General features: G+C 39.0%; 1 protein-coding gene across 2 annotated transcripts; it reads right to left on the reverse strand.

Annotated features, from left to right (window-relative positions):
* Positions 1 to 7,781: 7,781 nt before the first annotated feature.
* On the reverse strand, positions 7,782 to 14,771 carry LOC132883252 (C-type lectin domain family 4 member M-like). 2 transcript variants are annotated; one of them, XM_060916630.1, is made up of 5 exons: positions 14,584 to 14,771; positions 13,706 to 14,092; positions 10,260 to 10,402; positions 10,068 to 10,177; positions 7,782 to 8,246 (listed from the first exon to the last, which is right to left on the reverse strand). In XM_060916630.1, exons 1-5 carry the CDS (start codon positions 14,753 to 14,755, stop codon positions 8,102 to 8,104), a joined length of 957 nt encoding a protein of 318 aa, XP_060772613.1. In that variant the 5' UTR covers positions 14,756 to 14,771; the 3' UTR covers positions 7,782 to 8,101. The 2 variants fall into 2 exon arrangements, with proteins under 2 accessions (XP_060772613.1, XP_060772614.1); XM_060916631.1 differs by lacking the exon at positions 7,782 to 8,246 and adding an exon at positions 9,626 to 9,817.
* Positions 14,772 to 18,017: the final 3,246 nt, after the last annotated feature.

Consider the following 18,017-nt stretch of genomic DNA (forward strand, 5'->3'; position numbering starts at 1 on the left):
GTTGAAACGTGTACCTCAAGCCGGTTTCAGACAGAAATTGAATCTCTGATATCTCTCGACAATCAAACGGTAGGCTGAAAGGACGGAAAACATTTCTTACCTGGACATGACACTACCCTTAGTAGCCTATCATGTCCGAGTGCTAAACGTTTGTGCGTACAGTGAAACGACACAATTGGTGTCCGTATAATGACTGCAGAAACCCATTTAATCTAGCTAGTATTGATAATATTATGCTAACACCACTACAGTAGGCCTAAGCCTCGTCTGTAGAGCAGAAGGGTTTCCAAGTCACCTCTAATATTTCAATCTAGAGACATGACATCAAACATATAATTTGCCTCGGCAGGCTAGATGAATAATTCCACTTGTACCTACCTGAAGTGTCATGAGTCCAGGAGTTAAAGTCCTATTAAATGTTTTCTGGTGAGATTAGCCCACTGAATTGTTTTTGTTTTGGATTAATTGGCTATGAAAGTAGTTTAATCAAGGAAGATAACGTTAGCCTAAATTTGGGCTCAGCATATACTATAATATACAAAAGCATATTATACTTTTGATGTTATCAGGGAAACCTGTGGGGATAAGATGGAACAAGCATATCTGTCCATACAATGTGATAGTAAAATATTGTGATTTCTACAGAAAGTACAATCAATTATATTGACATTGCGCTGTAACCGATGAGTAATTTAATTTCTATTAGGATTTCTCAGTGTGGTTGGCAGCTGCAGCAGTGTTACGCTTCTTTCAGAAAACATTCAAACTCGCTGTATGAGCGCACTAAAATCTTATGGCTTTTTAACTTCCGGTGAAACTCCTCCGGGTTGAATTAACTAACTGAAATCAGCTGTTCTCAGTGTTTGATAAACCTGCTTTGTGAAACGGACAATCACTGCTCCTCCCCGTGGAAAAATGAGGGATAGCAGCTGGTTTTCACACAAGCTGCTTAGGGGCGTCACCAGTCAGGACTGCATTGACTACGTCATTGTGGGGGATAAATTATCTGCACTGACCAATCGGCAGACAGTCAAGAACCAGTCAGGGGATGGCCAAGGGCCTGCAGAGGGCCAGTCACGGAAACGTGGAACAAATTCAATGGCTGCCACTGTATCATATGTGAACATTCTTTTATGACTTTTCTCAGTTTAACGCACTGATTTTCATATTTTCCTGTATGAAGTAGTGTTATCACACATGAAAATTAAATGCATGATGTCAGAAGCACTTTGCAAATATTATCTGGTGCTACTCAAATTCTTCAGTGTTATAATTTAATGCACTTGATCTGAGAATTCATAATGTATATATTTATTGTAGATTGATTCCAGCATCATAAACCTAATGACAGATGACCAGCTAAGGGAATATCTGCCTTCCTATGGTGACCGACTGGCTGTTTTTGGATACTGCAGATGGAAGGAAAAAGAACCATTTTGTACTGGATCAGACTTGTTCATGGGAAAAAAACATCACTGTCAGCTTTACACAAATTCAGGGATTTCAGAGGAGACCAGTCACTCAGACATGTGGCTGTTACCTGGAGTTACCAGTCACTTATGACAGCTACCCAGATTTCAGAAGTGAAATGAACAAAATCTTAGAAAGCAACATATGGGTCATGGATATTATGCAGGAATTTAGTCAATAGGAACGTCCTTTACACTTGTGAAGGAAGTATAACAGCTGTTTATTTAGTGTCGCCGCCTTGTTGACCACTTTTTTTTTGTATTTTGTTTTTGAGTTTACTTTACGCACTTTAAGTGGCATGAACTTTAAGTGGTATGCTGCAGAGAATTGTGAATACCTGTTGTGTGCTTTAAGGACAACAAAACGCCTTCTAATAATGGATTAGGCCTACTGTTGTACTGTTGTTGTTTTGTCTGCCTGGGAAGAGTTATTATCAGCAGAAAATTCCAGTTATCTTTATAAATAATTTCAGATGAGATGTCATGGATTTTAGTCGGAATTACCAATGTATGACTACTTGTTTACATTTCTCATGGCAACCACTGTTTTACTCCATACAGTTGCTGTTGTTGTTTACAAAAAAAAAACATCTGTTGTTACTTTTGAAGGCTTGCTTCTGTAAAGATTTTAAGGTGGCATTACAGTTCCAATGAAATTATATAGTTTTGCATTCTTTGTATTGTGATCTTTTAAATATCTGAATAAATAATTCAGTTAAAACTTGTTAGGATTTTGCATTTTTACTCATATTTGCAAATGTTGAATGGAAGTAGAACAAAATAACTTGACTGCTAATACATTTGATGTGAAAATAAGAAGCTACATCTTTTAAAGCAGGTATTACAAGTAAAAAAACATTTTAATTGGCAATCAGTTAAACTGCAATATTTCAAATTGTGAATAAAATGGGCAAAGGAAAAAACAAAAAGACATTTCTGAAATGGCCTGTGCCTGTTGAGGTGTCCATGACCATGGCAACCTTGACATCATGTGTATGTGTATCTTGTTGTGGATGTTACGGGATGCTTGAATACAGTACTATCTTATCTTACAACAGGTGACACAAGACCGGGTCCAATAAAATTAATGATTTACACCAAGATCATTGTTTATCAGCTGTCTGAGTGTGAGATACAGGTTAACTGTTTCAAACACATCATTTGTTAATGACAGATTATGCTCTGACATTAGGTCCACACAAATGTGAAACGCATCCTCATCACATGGAAAGTCTTTGAACATACACTCTTCAGGGCAGACTTCAACTTTCTCCAGGTCCACATTCTGCAAATAGTCTCTGCCTCCGTACAGCTGAGGGACTGCATGTAATATGGAGGGACGTCCATGAGGTGAACGAGAGTTGTGGACTTGACGGACTCTGTGGTCATTCCAAGTCCATACAACCCCATCAACTTCTTCCTAGAGATCAGACATAATATTCAGTATATAAATTCTGTATTACAGTTTCAGTAACAGTATCCTGATTATTTAAGATGGAGTGGTTGAAATGGTTTCATTTGGGTGGGAGAGGGGGAGGGCACAATACAAACAAACCAGGAGCAGGGGTGTTGAAGTGGGAGGCAAAGTGGGATTCATTATCCAGGACCCAGTAGTAGGGGCCCTGGGCTAGGGATGGGGTGGGACGGTTTTTTAGGCCTAGGCACTATTGTGTAATGCCATGTGTAACAAAGCGCTTATTTGATAAAGGACAAGGCCTCTATAAGGGTAGTGTGTATAGACTTAGGCTACTCTCTGGATTCTCCGTGATAAGAAGGTATATGGCAGCACCCAAAATTTATTGTGAATTTGATGACTTCAAGATTGCACATGCCTAGTGAATTTGGCTTAATATTTATGGGAAAAGATGTGACAGTCAATGTTGTGTCAAAATGGTAATTTAGCCGAATTATGTTCTCCTGTCTTTGTCGAGTAAGTGGGATAAAGCGAACCGAAACATCAGGTTTGATAGGAGGAGGGGTGCTGTATCCACACTTCAGAAATTGCCTTCCATCTATTTTAGTAGTCAGTCCCACTTTTTATCCAGCTGATAAACATGGTTACCTTGATCCATATTCTGTGACACCTGTTGCTCTGGCTTCCTCAAGAGGGTGATAATGCAGATAATGATGCACAGTAGCCTACAAAGCCCGTCTTGCATAGGCTATAGGCCTAAGTTACGAAATGATAACCAAAGGTAAAACAACATCAACAATTACATCTGCATAAAAACGCTGGGCTTTAAGTGCATAAACGCCGCTTAGAGGTGGGTAAACTATATTTTTAGGTGGGTAAACGCGATTTCCGAAATCTAGGAGATGCGTAAATGGCATTTACATACGTTTATGCACCACTACATCCCTCCTATAGTTGAATATTAAATTACATTATTATAGAAGATGCGATAAATTGTGAATGCCTACCTGGATTATTTGAAGAAAACAAAACTGAATCAAGGATTTGTCCAAGAAGTTGTCTGAAAAGAAGCCATCTTCCCGCAGTTTGTCAAATAGGTCTATCCAGAATTGGGCACACTGACTTTGCAAGATCAGCCACCAACGTTCAGTTCGCTGGTTTGCAGTGCTAGGGCCCAAGGTTACACTGTGTGTATTCTCTGAGAGGAAGTGCTGCATATCAGCTACATGGCCATTTTCTGTCCCCATGATAGGCTACTAAGGGTAGTGTCATATCCAGGTAAGAAATATTTTCCGTCCTTTCAGCCTACCGTTTGATTTTCGAGAGATATCAGAGATTCAATTTCTGTCTGAAAGCGGCTTGAGGTACACGTTTCAACAACGTTCTCCGCATTACTCAATGGTCAAACACTTTTGCTAAATCTGTATAATGTAACTAAATTTTAGGTAGTTGTAAGATCACTGTGAGTGCAGCGTTTCTAAAGTAGCAGAGATAGTACGCCTTGTGGTTGTAGCATGCAGCCTGCATGGTAGTAAGTGTCACTTCTGATCCTAATTGATATTACGTACCCTTAACCATATCCGCAATGCAATGTAACATCAAACAGAACAGAATGATAATCTTACCTTTCAACTGCATCCCTTGTGTCTTGCATTCAGAGTCAACGTCGCTAAGTTCACATGTTCAGGGCCAGGCCGGTTGGCAGCCACTTTCCACGACTTCCCTTTCCAGTGGCCATTTGTTGCCATGGCAGCAGTTAGAGCATGCGTTCTTTGTATGTCATAATTTCAACTTTTTATCTCATAATTTCGACTTTTTATCTCATAATTTCTACTTTTTCTGACCACCTTTTTTTTTTTTTTATTGGTGGAAATGGGCTTCCATAGTTATGACTGTGAAAGTGTTTTCAAAATTTCTACTTTCCTGATGTTGCATTTGGTGAACTTTTACTACTTTTTTGAAGTTGTTTTTATTGGGTCATGCAAAAACCTCCCGCACCTAGTCTGGCTAACGCGACTTCAAAGCTCTGCGAGCATTTGGTCTGGCAAAGATATTAAGCCCAACCATTTCCCAAAGTGCGTGGTTGACCCGCCTCCCTGAAATGCCTCAGTTTGCTACTGGTCGAAGCCAGAAAAGGCTGTGACGAAGCTTAAACCAATCACATCACTCTTTCCTCTGACGTATGTGACGCGACGGGGCTAACTGGTAGATTAAACTTTTACCGAAGCCAGTCGGGAGCAAGGCGAAAACGTCCTTCCTTTCAATAAATACCTCCAGGGCTGCTCTTTGCTCCGTTTTCAATGAGAACTTGCTACATGTTCGTAATGTTTCTAGTGAATGAAGCGCTTAGATTCTGTAAACAATCTATGGCTTCCGGTCGCAGTTCTACTACGTCAGTGCCTTGAACACGCCTCTACCCAGGGCCGTTGGAGATGCTCAAAGTTGATTGGCTCCCGATTTTTTGGGAGCTTGGAAGAGCTGTAGATAGCTTGCTTGGCCAGACTAAGCTCGCAACAGGCCCTCGTGTTACGTCACGCTTAGGATGGGCGGGCCCAGGCTATCCCGCACCCAACATCACCTCACTTTTGATAAATACATGTATATTAAATAAATAAATCATGATTATAAAATAAATTCATTGAAAGATGTGTAAAGTACTTTTATATAACAATAAATTGCTTAACAATTGTTGTAATTGTAATAATATAATTATAATATAATAATTGTAATAATATAATTATAATTATTATTACAACAATTGTTAAGCAATTTATTGTTATATAAAAGTACTTTACATATCTTTCAATGAATTTATTTTATAATCATGATTTATTTATTTAATATACATGTATTTATCAAAAGTGAGGTGATGTTGGGTGCGAGAGGTTTTTGCATGACACATGAATAAGACAGCCAATCGACCCCCTGCCGGCTTGCTAAGACCCCTCCCGACTCCACATCGACCTTGGTCTCACATCGCCCTGGACTTCGTCACAGGACTCCCCAACTTAGGTGGCAACACATGCATTCTCACTGTCATTGACTGTTTCTCCAAGACCGTTCATTTCATCCCTCTGCCCAAGCTCCCCTCAGCCAAAGAAACTGCTGAACTACTCATCCAGCACGTTTTCTGTCTGCATGGACTGCCCACTGACATCGTTTCTGACTGGGGTCCTCAGTTCACTGCACAATTCTGGAGGGCTTTCTGCAAACTCATTGGGGCCACCTGTAGTCTCTCCTCAGGCTTCCACCCACAGACGAACAGCCAGGCAGAACGGGCGAACCAGGCGTTGGAGGTTGCACTCAGGTGCATGGCATCCAGGGATGCCAGTTCTTGGAGTAAGTACCTACCCTGGATCGAGTACGCTCATAACATTCTTCCTTCATCTGCCACAGGTCTCTCACCCTTCCAGTGCTCCCTAGGTTACCAACCACCACTCTTCCCCAACCAAGAAGAGGAGGTCGCCATACCCTCTGCCCAGATCTTCATACGCTGCTGCAGGAGGACATGGGCATTGGCCCGGAGAAAACTCATTTGCTCCGCCCTAGCATCCAAGAGGCAGGCCGACAAACGCCGCTCTAAAGTGCCCACTTACCAGGTGGGGCAACGAGTCATGCTCTCCACATGCCATCTGCCACTGAGAACCATCTCCCACAAGCTGGCTCCCAGGTACCTAGGACCCTTCCTCATCAAAAAGGTACTCAACCCATGTTCCATCAGACTGGCACTACCACTCACCATGCGACGCATCCACCCCATGTTCCATGTGTCACAGCTTAAACCTCTGGTCTCTAGTTCTTTCACCAGGAAGCAGTGAAAAGTTAAACCAGGCTTATCTCCACATCTGTTATTACATCCAAAAGCACTACAGGTCTCTGACATTGTTCTTTTTGATGCAACTTCTACAAGTTTATCTGTACGGTAGCTGTTTACTGAATTGGGCTTACAATCACTCATGTACACTTGTGCTAGTCATTGTCCAACACAAAGCTTGCCAGACAATATGGCTGTGTAAACAAATCCGCAGTTGCAATGATGTCATGTGAAAGTCCTTCATTGGAACCAGAACTACTACAAAGAGTGAAATAATATGGTTCACCTTCTAACCAATTAGAAACAAGACTTCCACAGTGCTGCAGTATAAATAAAAACTTAAGGCATTTGCTCAAACTGCAAGCTCCAAATCTTGCAGGATCCAAACCTTCTGCCACACTGACCAGGATAAACTGAAGATGAATGAATGAATGAATGGATAGATCCATGAATGATGGCATGCCTCCTTCTCAAGCTTAAATATTTATTAGAGTATGCAATAAATTTCAGGCATCTCAACATTGATGATGCACTGCTCTGATCTTCTATAAACACACAGTCTCACACCAAGGCTTACTGAAATCTTTTTATGAATAAAAATAGACAGATTCATGCTGTAAGAAGTTTCTCAGATGACTATAGTACTGTATGTAGTCTGAAAGTGAAAAAAAGTCTCAGCAAAAAATACTTTGTGCAGGTTTACTTACAATTTTTTGAAGTAGCATAGATATGATTTCTGAAACACTAATCTCATTCTCAGAAAAAAAAAATACAACTCCCACAACAATAAAAGCCTTTCTCATAACACTACAGAATTTTTTCAAAAGAACTGAAAATCTGATTGAATTTAAAAAAATACATTAATTTATCGAGTAGCAGGGATTCTAAGTATTCACAAATTAATTAATTGATAATGTGCTTATCATGATCTGCAGTAATATTTATAGATTTATAGGCATTTCATTAGTGATTAGAACATTGATAGTTTATTGTGCCTCATCATTAATTATTTGTTTTTAATAATAAAATTAGTAGTAGTAGAGTTGTTCAATGCAACTGTTGTTAAATTTAAGCTTCAGTATAACCTGTTATATCATTTATTGTAATTCTTTGGATGCTTGATCCCATTTAAGCCAAATGGAAAAAGCTTAGATTTTGATTTTTATCCAAGCATTTCCTTAAGATTATTTTAAAAAAAGGGTTTCTTTCAAAATGATTAAAAATACAAGATTTCTCAGATTAAGACCACCCACTGATCACACACTGACACGAGACATTTGAAAGTAGAAATGCATTTCCCTTTGTGTAGATCTGAACACTAATAGTTTTATATGATCGGTCCTGAAAATACAAGAACAGTGACTAATACAGTTACAACTCAAGACATGCAGCTTGTACTTCTCACTAATTACTGAAAACACTTTTCTCACAGATCCATGATTCCTCATCTGTACATGGCCTGTCATTCCATCTCTTCCTATCAGGAAATCCCAGAATCTCAACACAGTCCTCATCACCTGCATTATTCGGCTCCCCCTTATCCCAGTACCTGAAACCCAGAGAATCAGAGTCAGATCAATAATATGGAGTTTAACACAGTCTAAAGTCTTCCATCTGCTAAAACCTGCATTGTCAAAAGAACAAGGTAAATTAAAGATTAATAAAACCCCAAAATAAACTCCTGTATACTGACAGATAATATCCATACAAGACATGTTTGAATGTTCACGTATTCATATTTGTACCTGTACACTGTGTACAGATTTTATTTGAAAAGAAAAACAATGTTTCTGGGTGCTGACATCTCACTCTCTTCGAGGATCAAGTATTGCGCTCTGAGTACGAACCATGATATCACCTACACGCTACATGACTTACCGAGGCTAGAGGAGCTCGTGGACACATCGCTTCTAAATTGTTGTAAACAGCCCTAAAGATGCCTGAGTGTCAAGTGTTTGGTTATAAAACAAGCCCGATAATTGATCATTTTATGTGACGTGCTTTTGTTTGTTTTTATTCACTGAGAAAAGTGATCTTTTTAGATGGCCAGAATCACATTGCTATTGCAACGGGACTGTTTACTAGTATCTGTGTCAGTACAGCGTATTAGTTATCCAGCTAAGTGAGAGTGAAACTTCATAAAAGTGAAGTCTGTTGATTCGTGCAATGAAGGTAAATGGTGTTCTAGTGTGCCATTAATATATCCGGTTTTAGTGGAAATGGCTGTGGCCAGGTAAGCCTATTTTTAGCAATGTCATAACTTTTTAAAATGGGTGGTGCAGTGGTTAGCACTGTTGCTTCACAGCAAGAAGGTTCCGGGTTTGAACCTTATGGCCAACAGGGGTCTTTCTGTGTGGAGTTTGCATGTTCTCCCCGTGTCTGCGTGGGTTTCTTCCAGGTGCTCCGGTTTCGCCCACAGTTCAAAGACATGCAGATTAGGTAAAATAGCCAGCCACTGGGGTTGTACAAGACAGTGCATACTTAGTGCCAGTCCCAAGCCGAGATAGGTTGGGGAGGGTTGCATCAGGAAGGGCATCCGATGTAAACCTACACTACCATTCAAAAGTTTGGGGTCACTTTGAAATTTCCTTATTTTTGAAAGAAAAGCACTGTTCTTTTCAATGAAGATCACTTTAAACTAATCAGAAATCCACTCTATACATTGCTAATGTGGTAAATGACTATTCTAGCTGCAAATGTCTGGTTTTTGGTGCAATATCTCCATAGGTGTATAGAGGCCCATTTCCAGCAACTCTCACTCCAGTGTTCTAATGGTACAATGTGTTTGCTCATTGCCTCAGAAGGCTAATGGATGATTAGAAAACCCTTGTACAATCATGTTAGCACAGCTGAAAACAGTTTAGCTCTTTAGAGAAGCTATAAAACTGACCTTCCTTTGAGCAGATTGAGTTTCTGGAGCATCACATTTGTGGGGTCGATTAAATGCTCAAAATGGCCAGAAAAATGTCTTGACTATATTTTCTATTCATTTTACAACTTATGGTGGTAAATAAAAGTGTGGCTTTTCATGGAAAACACAAAATTGTCTGGGTGACCCCAAACTTTTGAACGGTAGTGTATGCCAAATCAAATATACAGAACAGTTCTGCTGTGGTGACCCTGAACGGGAGCAGACAGAAGAAGAAGAAGAAGAAGATAACTTTTAAAATGGATAAATTGCTGTTCTAAGGTTTTATTTTTAATTTAAATGTGCAGAGGGCACATCAGGGCACTTGCCATAATCGGCAAACGGCGTTTATTTTTGGGTTTTGTGTTCCTTGAAACAATAACTTTGAATATTTAGTTGGGCTGGTGCTTCCTGTAAACTGAAATATTTGGGAATAGATAAGAATTAATTTCTGATTCTTACGCAGTGTTCAGTGGTGTACCGTCCACCCATTTCCACACCCCCTCTGTGATTCTGTCACTCAGACCAATCCAAGCCCGACTGCTGCTGAACAGTTGTTTAATGATGAACTCCTGTAAATGACAGCACAAGAAATAGGCTTTAGTCAGTCTCTCTCTCTCTCTCTCTCTCTCTCTCCCTCTCTCACTCACTCACCTGTTCCTCTCTGCTCTTTATGATCACAAGGTCTGCATGCTTACTTCTGCAGTCCTGTCTGCTCGCACTCCAGTTTTGTTTCGCAGTAGAGATGTAGTAAAACCTGGCATTGAAATATTTCCATCCCTCTTTGGTATATGAATCTGTTCAGAAAGTAGAACACATTATGTTCAGTGAATTTCCGAAAAACAATTATAAACAATCATGTGCTTGTGTCACAGTACCTCCCTACATGTTTTTTTTTAAAGAATGGCATATTGTTATTCATTTATTGTTAAACTTAATGTAATCAAACACTTGTGGAAAATGTACTGACTGTTACAAAGCACCGACACAAGAGACTTCTTCAATAAATGTTAAATACACATCTCACAGACTTTATTAGCTATTAGTAGGCATGTAACGGTTCACCTAATTCACGATTTGATTTCCTTCATGATATTGGGTTCACGGTTCGATTTTCCCACAACATTTCTGAAAAAATTGAAGAATTTTATTTCTAAAAATGCAACATTTATTTTCCTATTCTTTATCAATTTAAACTTATTACTTGTTAAAGCAATTTTTGTCTCATCTTCTTAATAACTAACAATAATTATTTACCCAGATTTGTAAAGGTCAGAGACAAATATAATAAAGTAATATAATTAACTAAAATATTCCTTTTATTAAAAATGAAAAATGTTAATAACAAATCAGCCATTTCTTAATAAACTTTTTTGATCATTTGTACGATGCACATTTGCTTCTCTTTTCTTCATCTTTCAGCAGTCTGTAAAACAGAGCTCCAATTTCTTATTAAATTTATTTGTACAGTCAATCACACAACACCCCTTTCCCAATTAAATCTGTATTTTTTTTTGTGTGTGTTTTTGCTACATGACTTCCTGTGTTACTTTGTTGAGCTGTGCTACTTCCACTTATGGCGAAGTCATGTGTATTCCTGCTATTTACATTATTGCACCCTCTCTCACCCTGTCTAAACAATGTAATTACAGCTAAGAAAAACTGATAATGTGACCTGATAATAACTGTCATTCATTTTTTATTTCATCAATTCAAATAATACATTTGTATCGCAATTGACTGTTGTATGTTATACATTGATCAGTCATAACATTAAAACCACTGACAGGTGAAGTGAATAACATTGATTATATCATTACAATAGCACCTGTTAAGGGGTGGGGTATATTAGTCAGAGAACAGTCAGTTCTTGAAGTTGATGTGTTGGAAGCAGGAAAAATGGGCAAGCATAAGGAACTGAGTGACTTCGACAAGGGTCAAATTGTGATGGCGAGATGACTGGGTCTGAGCATCTCCAAAATGGCACATCTTGTGGGGTGTTCCCGGTATGCAGTGGTTAGTACCTACCAAAAATGGTCCAAGGAAGGACAACCGGTGAACCAGCGACAGGGTCATGGGTGTCGAAGGCTCATTGAGTCGCATGGGGCATGAAGGCTAGCCCATATGGTTCAATCCCACAGAAGAGCTACTGTAGCACAAACTGCTGAAAAAGTTAATGCTGGTTAAAGCAGAAAGGTGTCAGCATTAACATTATAACGTGTGGTAAGGGAGTCACGAGCAGAACTGAGGTAAAGCAATGATTGCAGCAGAATTCTATGTCTTGTGCTAGTGTTATATTTTAGCAAATAGAAATATGAAATGAACTCCTCACTTGATGAGACCAGTCCTGGTAACTTAAAATATGAAGTCAGCAGCAAATGCATTTGTTTTGCATTTTTGGAAATAGTTATATCATATAGGGAATAGAATACTTAGGCATATACTGTTTTTGGAAACCCTTACAGAAAAACCACATGAACTTCACATGTGATTTCTCACATGTGAAATATGTAGAAAATGTGTTTTGCACATGGGAAACGTTATTTGCACATGGGAAACGTGGTTTTGGCCCATTTTTATGTGAATCACATGTGGGAATGTTTTACACATGTGGTAACGTTTTCCACATGTGCTCTACATGGTAACACGTTACAAAATCTGATACCATGTATTCCACATGTGGTTTTGCACATGGGAAACATGTTATTTGCACATGGGAAACGTGGTTTTGGCCCAATTTTATGTGAATCACATGTGGGAATGTTTTACATGTGGTAACATGTTTTACACATGTGCTCTACATGGTAACACGTTACAAAATCTGATACCATGTATTCCACATGTGGTAACATGTGATCACATGTGAAATACATGGGAAATTCATGTGTTTTTTCTGTAAGGGAAATAATCAACAACGTGTGTGATGGAGCCCATTTGAAAGTGGGCTTACATTTTCCAGCACAAAAAAATTGCCACCGAGTGTTTGGGCAGCATGGTGGTGCAGTGGATAGCACTGTCGCCTCACAGCAAGAAGGTTCTAGGTTTGAGCCCAGTGGCTGACAGGGGCCTTTCTGTGTGGAGTTTGCATGCTCTCCCTGTGTCTGTGTGGGTTTCCTCTAGGTGCTCTGTTTTTTCCCCACAGTTCAAAGATATGCGGTTAGGTTAACATAGGGTGGCCTCAGGCTGAGATGCCCTTGAGCGAGGCACCTAACCCCCAACTGCTCCCTGGGTGCTGTAGCATGGCTGCCTGCTTCTCTGGGTATGTGTGTGTTCACTGCTTCAGATGGGTTAAATGCAGAGAGGAATTTCACAAGTGTATGTGTGATGAATAAAGTTCTTCTTTCTTAATTATACAATCATGTTTGTTTAACCATTCTGAGTTAAGGGGTGTGTGTGTGTGTGTGTGTGTGTGTGTGTGTGTGTGTGTGTGTGTGTGTGTGTGTGTGTGTGTGTGTGTGTGTGTGCATTAGAGTATGGCTGGAGATCTGGGGAATTTAGAGCCCAAGTCAACACCTTTAACTCTTTGTCATATTCCTCAAACCATTCCTGAACAATTTTTGCAGTGTGTCAGGATGTATTATCCTGCTGAAAGAGGTCTCTGCCATTAGGGAATGCCGTTGCATAAAGGGGTATACTTAATTTTCAACAATGTTTTGGTAGGTGTTATATATAAAAGTAACATCCACATGAATGCCTGGACCCAAAGCTTCCCAGCAGAACATTTCCAGAGAATCACACCGCCTCTGCTGGCTTGCCTTCTTCCTAATTGCCTCATCTTCTCATGAGACAATCAGAGTAATTCACTGTACCTGTCAGTTGTTTTAATGTTATGGCTGATTGGTGTATTGTTACATGCCTGACTCTTCGGCATTTTTCTTTGTGAATAACCAATTATTTTTTAGCCATGTATTATTATTATTATTATTATTATTATTATTATTATTATTATTATTATTATTACATAGAAACAATCATGTTTGGAAAGTTAGGAAATGAATCAACTTCTGACCAGTCAGAATGGAGACAGAGCAGTGAAAAGTTTTTACCATTTTAACAAACTTAGTTTTACCATTCAGAAGAGTTTCGATTGATTTGCTCACCTATTGCAGCTAACTTTGCCTGAAGGGTGTCTTTTTCCATCTGTAACTCATCACTCTTGTTTGTCATGTCATTATACCTGGCTTGTAAATTGATCATTTCATTTGTCAGTTCCTTCAGTTTTGCATCTTGTTGATCTTTCTCCTGATTCAGGTCATAATTAGTGGACTGCAATTGGTCCTTCTCAAAAGTCAGGTTGTTATATCTGGTCAGTAACTGGTCTCTCTCTATAGTCAAGTTGTTGTATCTCGTCTGTTGATGGTTGTATCCTGTATTCAGGTTGTTGTATTTGATCCACAGCACTGTGATGGAGGTCAGCAGGAGAATAAACAGCAGCACCACACACACTGCAGTCTGTCTGTAACACCTGCTCCATGCTGCATTGAATCCTAAGACATAGAGATCTTAGATCTACATACAATATATCTACTCATTTATGACCTGCCTTTTGTGTTGCAGTATTTAAAATGAAATGAAAAGGGACAAGAAATAACAAAAAAAGACAAAAGGGGAAAACACCAACAGCAAAACAACAATTTTTTGCCATTTACAGTATACTTAACCATGCCACCTAATTAAGCTATATCTTGAGTTATGTTCATTTGACCTGTGATTAAATTCCTTATTTCTGTCAAACAGAATTAAGGAGTTATTCTAAACTCTAAAATGTTGTGATAAAAAAATGTCATCAGAATTTTTAGGATTTGCCACATAATTATAACTGTTTATCGGTCGCACAGACAAGTAGACACATGACGCAAAAGAGAGAAATTCAGGACAAAATCTCATGTTTCTGATCCAAATCTGAGCCCTGGTTTGTAACTACAGTTGCCTGTGTGTGTGTGTGTGTGTGTGTGTGTGTGTGTGTGTGTGTGCATACCAAAGATTTTTCTGTTGGTCTGCCTTGTGCCTTGGTCATCTTCATCCATTCCATTCATCTTGCTTTCGTACAAACTATTGCTGAAAAGCAATATGTTCTTACTGTCCTGACAGTCAAATTTATTTTCAATAACATATGCCGAATTGGCATATATGTCTTGTCCAGTCTCCATTCTGCCCTTTTTCAGTAACTCGTTTTGTGTTATCGTTCCTGTCAGTTTTGATCCGTGTATCAGAGTTATCAGAGCTACAACAGACTTATAAGTCTGTGTGTGTGTGTGTGTGTGTGTGAGATTAATTAAGATTCATTTCCCTTGAATGAGGAAGTCATGAAGATTTTGCACTTTCGGAAATGAAGAAAACTGCAGAGTCAGTAGAAGCAAAGTGACATGAGGAACTCAACTACACTACCCGGCCCAAAAAAATGTTGCCATTTGGATTTAAATAAGCAAATAGATAAGATGCTTTGATTGGATAATTACTGCAATGATTAATGTGTTTCAGCTCGCAACAATTCTTTTAACCCTAACGGATGCAGTGAGTAGCTTCTCATTTTTGAAACAAACATATCAGAAGACATATCCCATGCTCATGAAAAATATGTTACTGTGTTTCAGAAGGTTAAATTATTGGCCTGCATCAAGCAAAGAAAACAACTAAGGAGATGACTGAAATGACTGGAATTGGGTTAAGAACTGTCCAATGCATTATTAAAACCTGGGAGGAGAGTGGTGAACCATCAACTCTGTGGAAAAAATGTGGTTGGAAAATGATCCTGACTGACCATGATCAGAGATCACTTCAATGCATGGTGAAGTTGAATTGTAAAAAGAAAAGAAAAGGAAAAAAAATGGCAGTAGAAATCACAACTACAGTGGTACTTGAAAGTTTATGAACCCTTTAGAATTTTCTATATTTCTGCATAAATATGACCTAAAACATCATCAGATTTTCACACAAGTCCTAAAAGTAGATAACGAGAACCCAGTTAAACAAATGAGACAAAAATATTACACTTGGTCATTTATTTATTGAGGAAAATGATCCAATATTACATATCTGTGAATGGCAAAAGTATGTGAACAAGGGCAGGAATTTCACGAGGGCCATGGCCCTCGTGCCCTCTCAATTTGGCCTTGTGCCCTTGGAAAAAAATATCTGCCGTAAGGCCACAGTGGCCTTGATGGCCTGCGGTTTTGTAGTCTGCCTCGTGACTGCCAATAGGCTTTAACATCACCTGCGTCTATTGAGAAAATAATACGTCTTTTGATTACATTCTGGATTCTTATTGGGCAACTCATCAGTGGTGGATCGGACTCGAGCCTGGCATGAACCGCTCCGACATGCTATAATGACACCAATCTATCACCAGCCAACCAGGAGACTTAATCAAACGCATCCCCCGCCCACTTGTGTCCGCGTCTGAGACGTTGAATTTTCACAGAAGGAGGGAAGAAGTTGACTGAGGTAAGATTGTGTGATAAATTAACAAACGAATAAGATAGGAATTTCAACATATAGGTTTGTTGACATGTATAACATAACGGTTTGTTACTGTTAAATAAGCATTGCTTGTACAGTAACGTTATGTCGTTACAACGTTGACCCACATTTAATGTGCCGAGTACCGACTGTAGCCGGTAACAAATGCTAATTAGCTTGCTGTCAGGTTTTTCCTTTGTCGAGCATTAAGCGTAAGATCATGGATGTTACTACTGCTTGTTCCTGCCGTAATATGATATGTGATATGTGCTGTTGTCTGTTCATAGCCACTTTTTTAATCTATGCAGTTACCGGTAGCATTGTTTTGTTACAAGTATTGTGTTTCTTTTTGCTGTTTAACCGAAGTGTAACTGCTGCCATCTTGACGAGCTCACCATCGCAAGAGATTTTATCTCATTGTTAAACACAGAAAAATGCAGGCATATTGTCCAAGGAGCATGCAAAGTGCAAAGACCTTAAATTGCTCTGTGTAAATTAGAAAATGGCGCAACTTCCTCTGTAGCCATCAATGGACAAGCACAGACTTGTTTTGAGCCAATCTTAACAGGGCAGCACTATGGCCTGAGGTAAAACATGATAGTTTAAGTTTGTTTAAATTACAAAAATGAGTACACCCAATGACTGTCTCATATACTCTTCATATACTCATACTGTTTAAGTAATGCAATAAAACTAATCTTTAAAAGTGGTATTTACTCAAACTGTTTGCATAGAATGAACTTTTGGGTTAACAGTGTAATAGTGTTGCAGTGTTCCGCAAATTTGCAATTTAATATTTCAGATCTTGAGACATGAAAGTGCTATTTAAAAAAATAAAAGGTCAGAAATGTTTTCTTTGTCGTCTATTTAGTTCATTTTATTTCCTCAATAATTTTCCTTGATTGAGAAATCGGTCTGGGCTTTTATGGGTTAATCAGTAGCCTGCATGCTAGTATATGTTCCATTTACAGTCAAACATTTTGATGTACTCCAGGCTCAATTTTGATTAATCAAAAATCTGTGTAGTAGTACAGTCTGAAGATGCTCTTGCACATTCGGTGTTAATTGAACAAAAATTATGGGAGGATATAGGTTTAATAAGTTTTAAAAATTTTGAAGTGAGTGATGGATTGATAAGTTTAGACATGTTCAATATATTCTTACCGTATCTTCAGACATAATAGTGTAGGAGATGTTTCTTTACCTGCTTGATAGTTTCGACTGAGACTCCAATCTTCCTCAGAAGAGTCGTTAGTCCTTAAATTAAATTCATTATAGACGTGAACTTAAAATCATTGTTTTATTTTATGGCCTTGGTGCCCTGGCTTTTGGCCTTCGTGCCCTCAAAAAATTGACAGCACAAAACCCAAGTGGCCTTGCCCCTAAAATGACGAAATTCCAGGCCTGATGTAAACTCTTGCTTTCAGTATCTGATGTGACCCCCTTGTGCAGCAATAACTGCAACTAAACATTTCCAGTAACTTTTGATCAGTCCTGTACGCTGGCTTGGAGGAATTTTAGCCCATTCCTCTGTCCAGAACAGCTTCAACTCTGGGATGTTGGTGGGTTTCCTCACATGAACTGCTCGCTTCAGGTCCTTCCACAACATTTCAATTGGATTAAGGTCAGGACTTTGACTTGGCCATTCCAAAACATTAACTTTATTCTTCTTTAACCATTCTTTGGTAGAATGACTTGTGTGCTTAGGGTCATTGTCTTGCTGCATTACCCACCTTCTCTACAGATTTAGTTCATGAACAGATGTCCTGACATTTTCCTTTAGAGTTCGCTGGTACAATATAATTCAGAATTCATTGTTCCATCAATGATGGCAAGCTGTCCTGGCTCAGATGCAGCAAAACAAGCCCAAACCATGATACTACCACCACCATGTTTCACAGATGGGATAAGGTTCTTGTGCTGGAATGCAGTGTTTTCCTTTCTCCAAACGTA

The sequence above is a fragment of the Neoarius graeffei genome, chromosome 3 (genome assembly GCF_027579695.1).
Source record: "Neoarius graeffei isolate fNeoGra1 chromosome 3, fNeoGra1.pri, whole genome shotgun sequence".
Classification (NCBI taxonomy): Eukaryota; Metazoa; Chordata; class Actinopteri; order Siluriformes; family Ariidae; genus Neoarius; species Neoarius graeffei.

Excerpts from the sequence above, each read along its gene's own strand:
- LOC132883252 (XM_060916630.1), bottom strand. The coding sequence starts at position 14,755 with ATGGAGACTGGACAAGACATATATGCCAATTCGGCATATGTTATTGAA. Across the intron at positions 10,403-13,705 it reads GGCAAAGTTAGCTGCAATAG|ATTCATATACCAAAGAGGGA; the intron begins GTGAGCAAATCA and ends CTTTCTGAACAG. Across the intron at positions 8,247-10,067 it reads GGTACACCACTGAACACTGC|GTACTGGGATAAGGGGGAGC; the intron begins GTAAGAATCAGA and ends TCTGGGTTTCAG.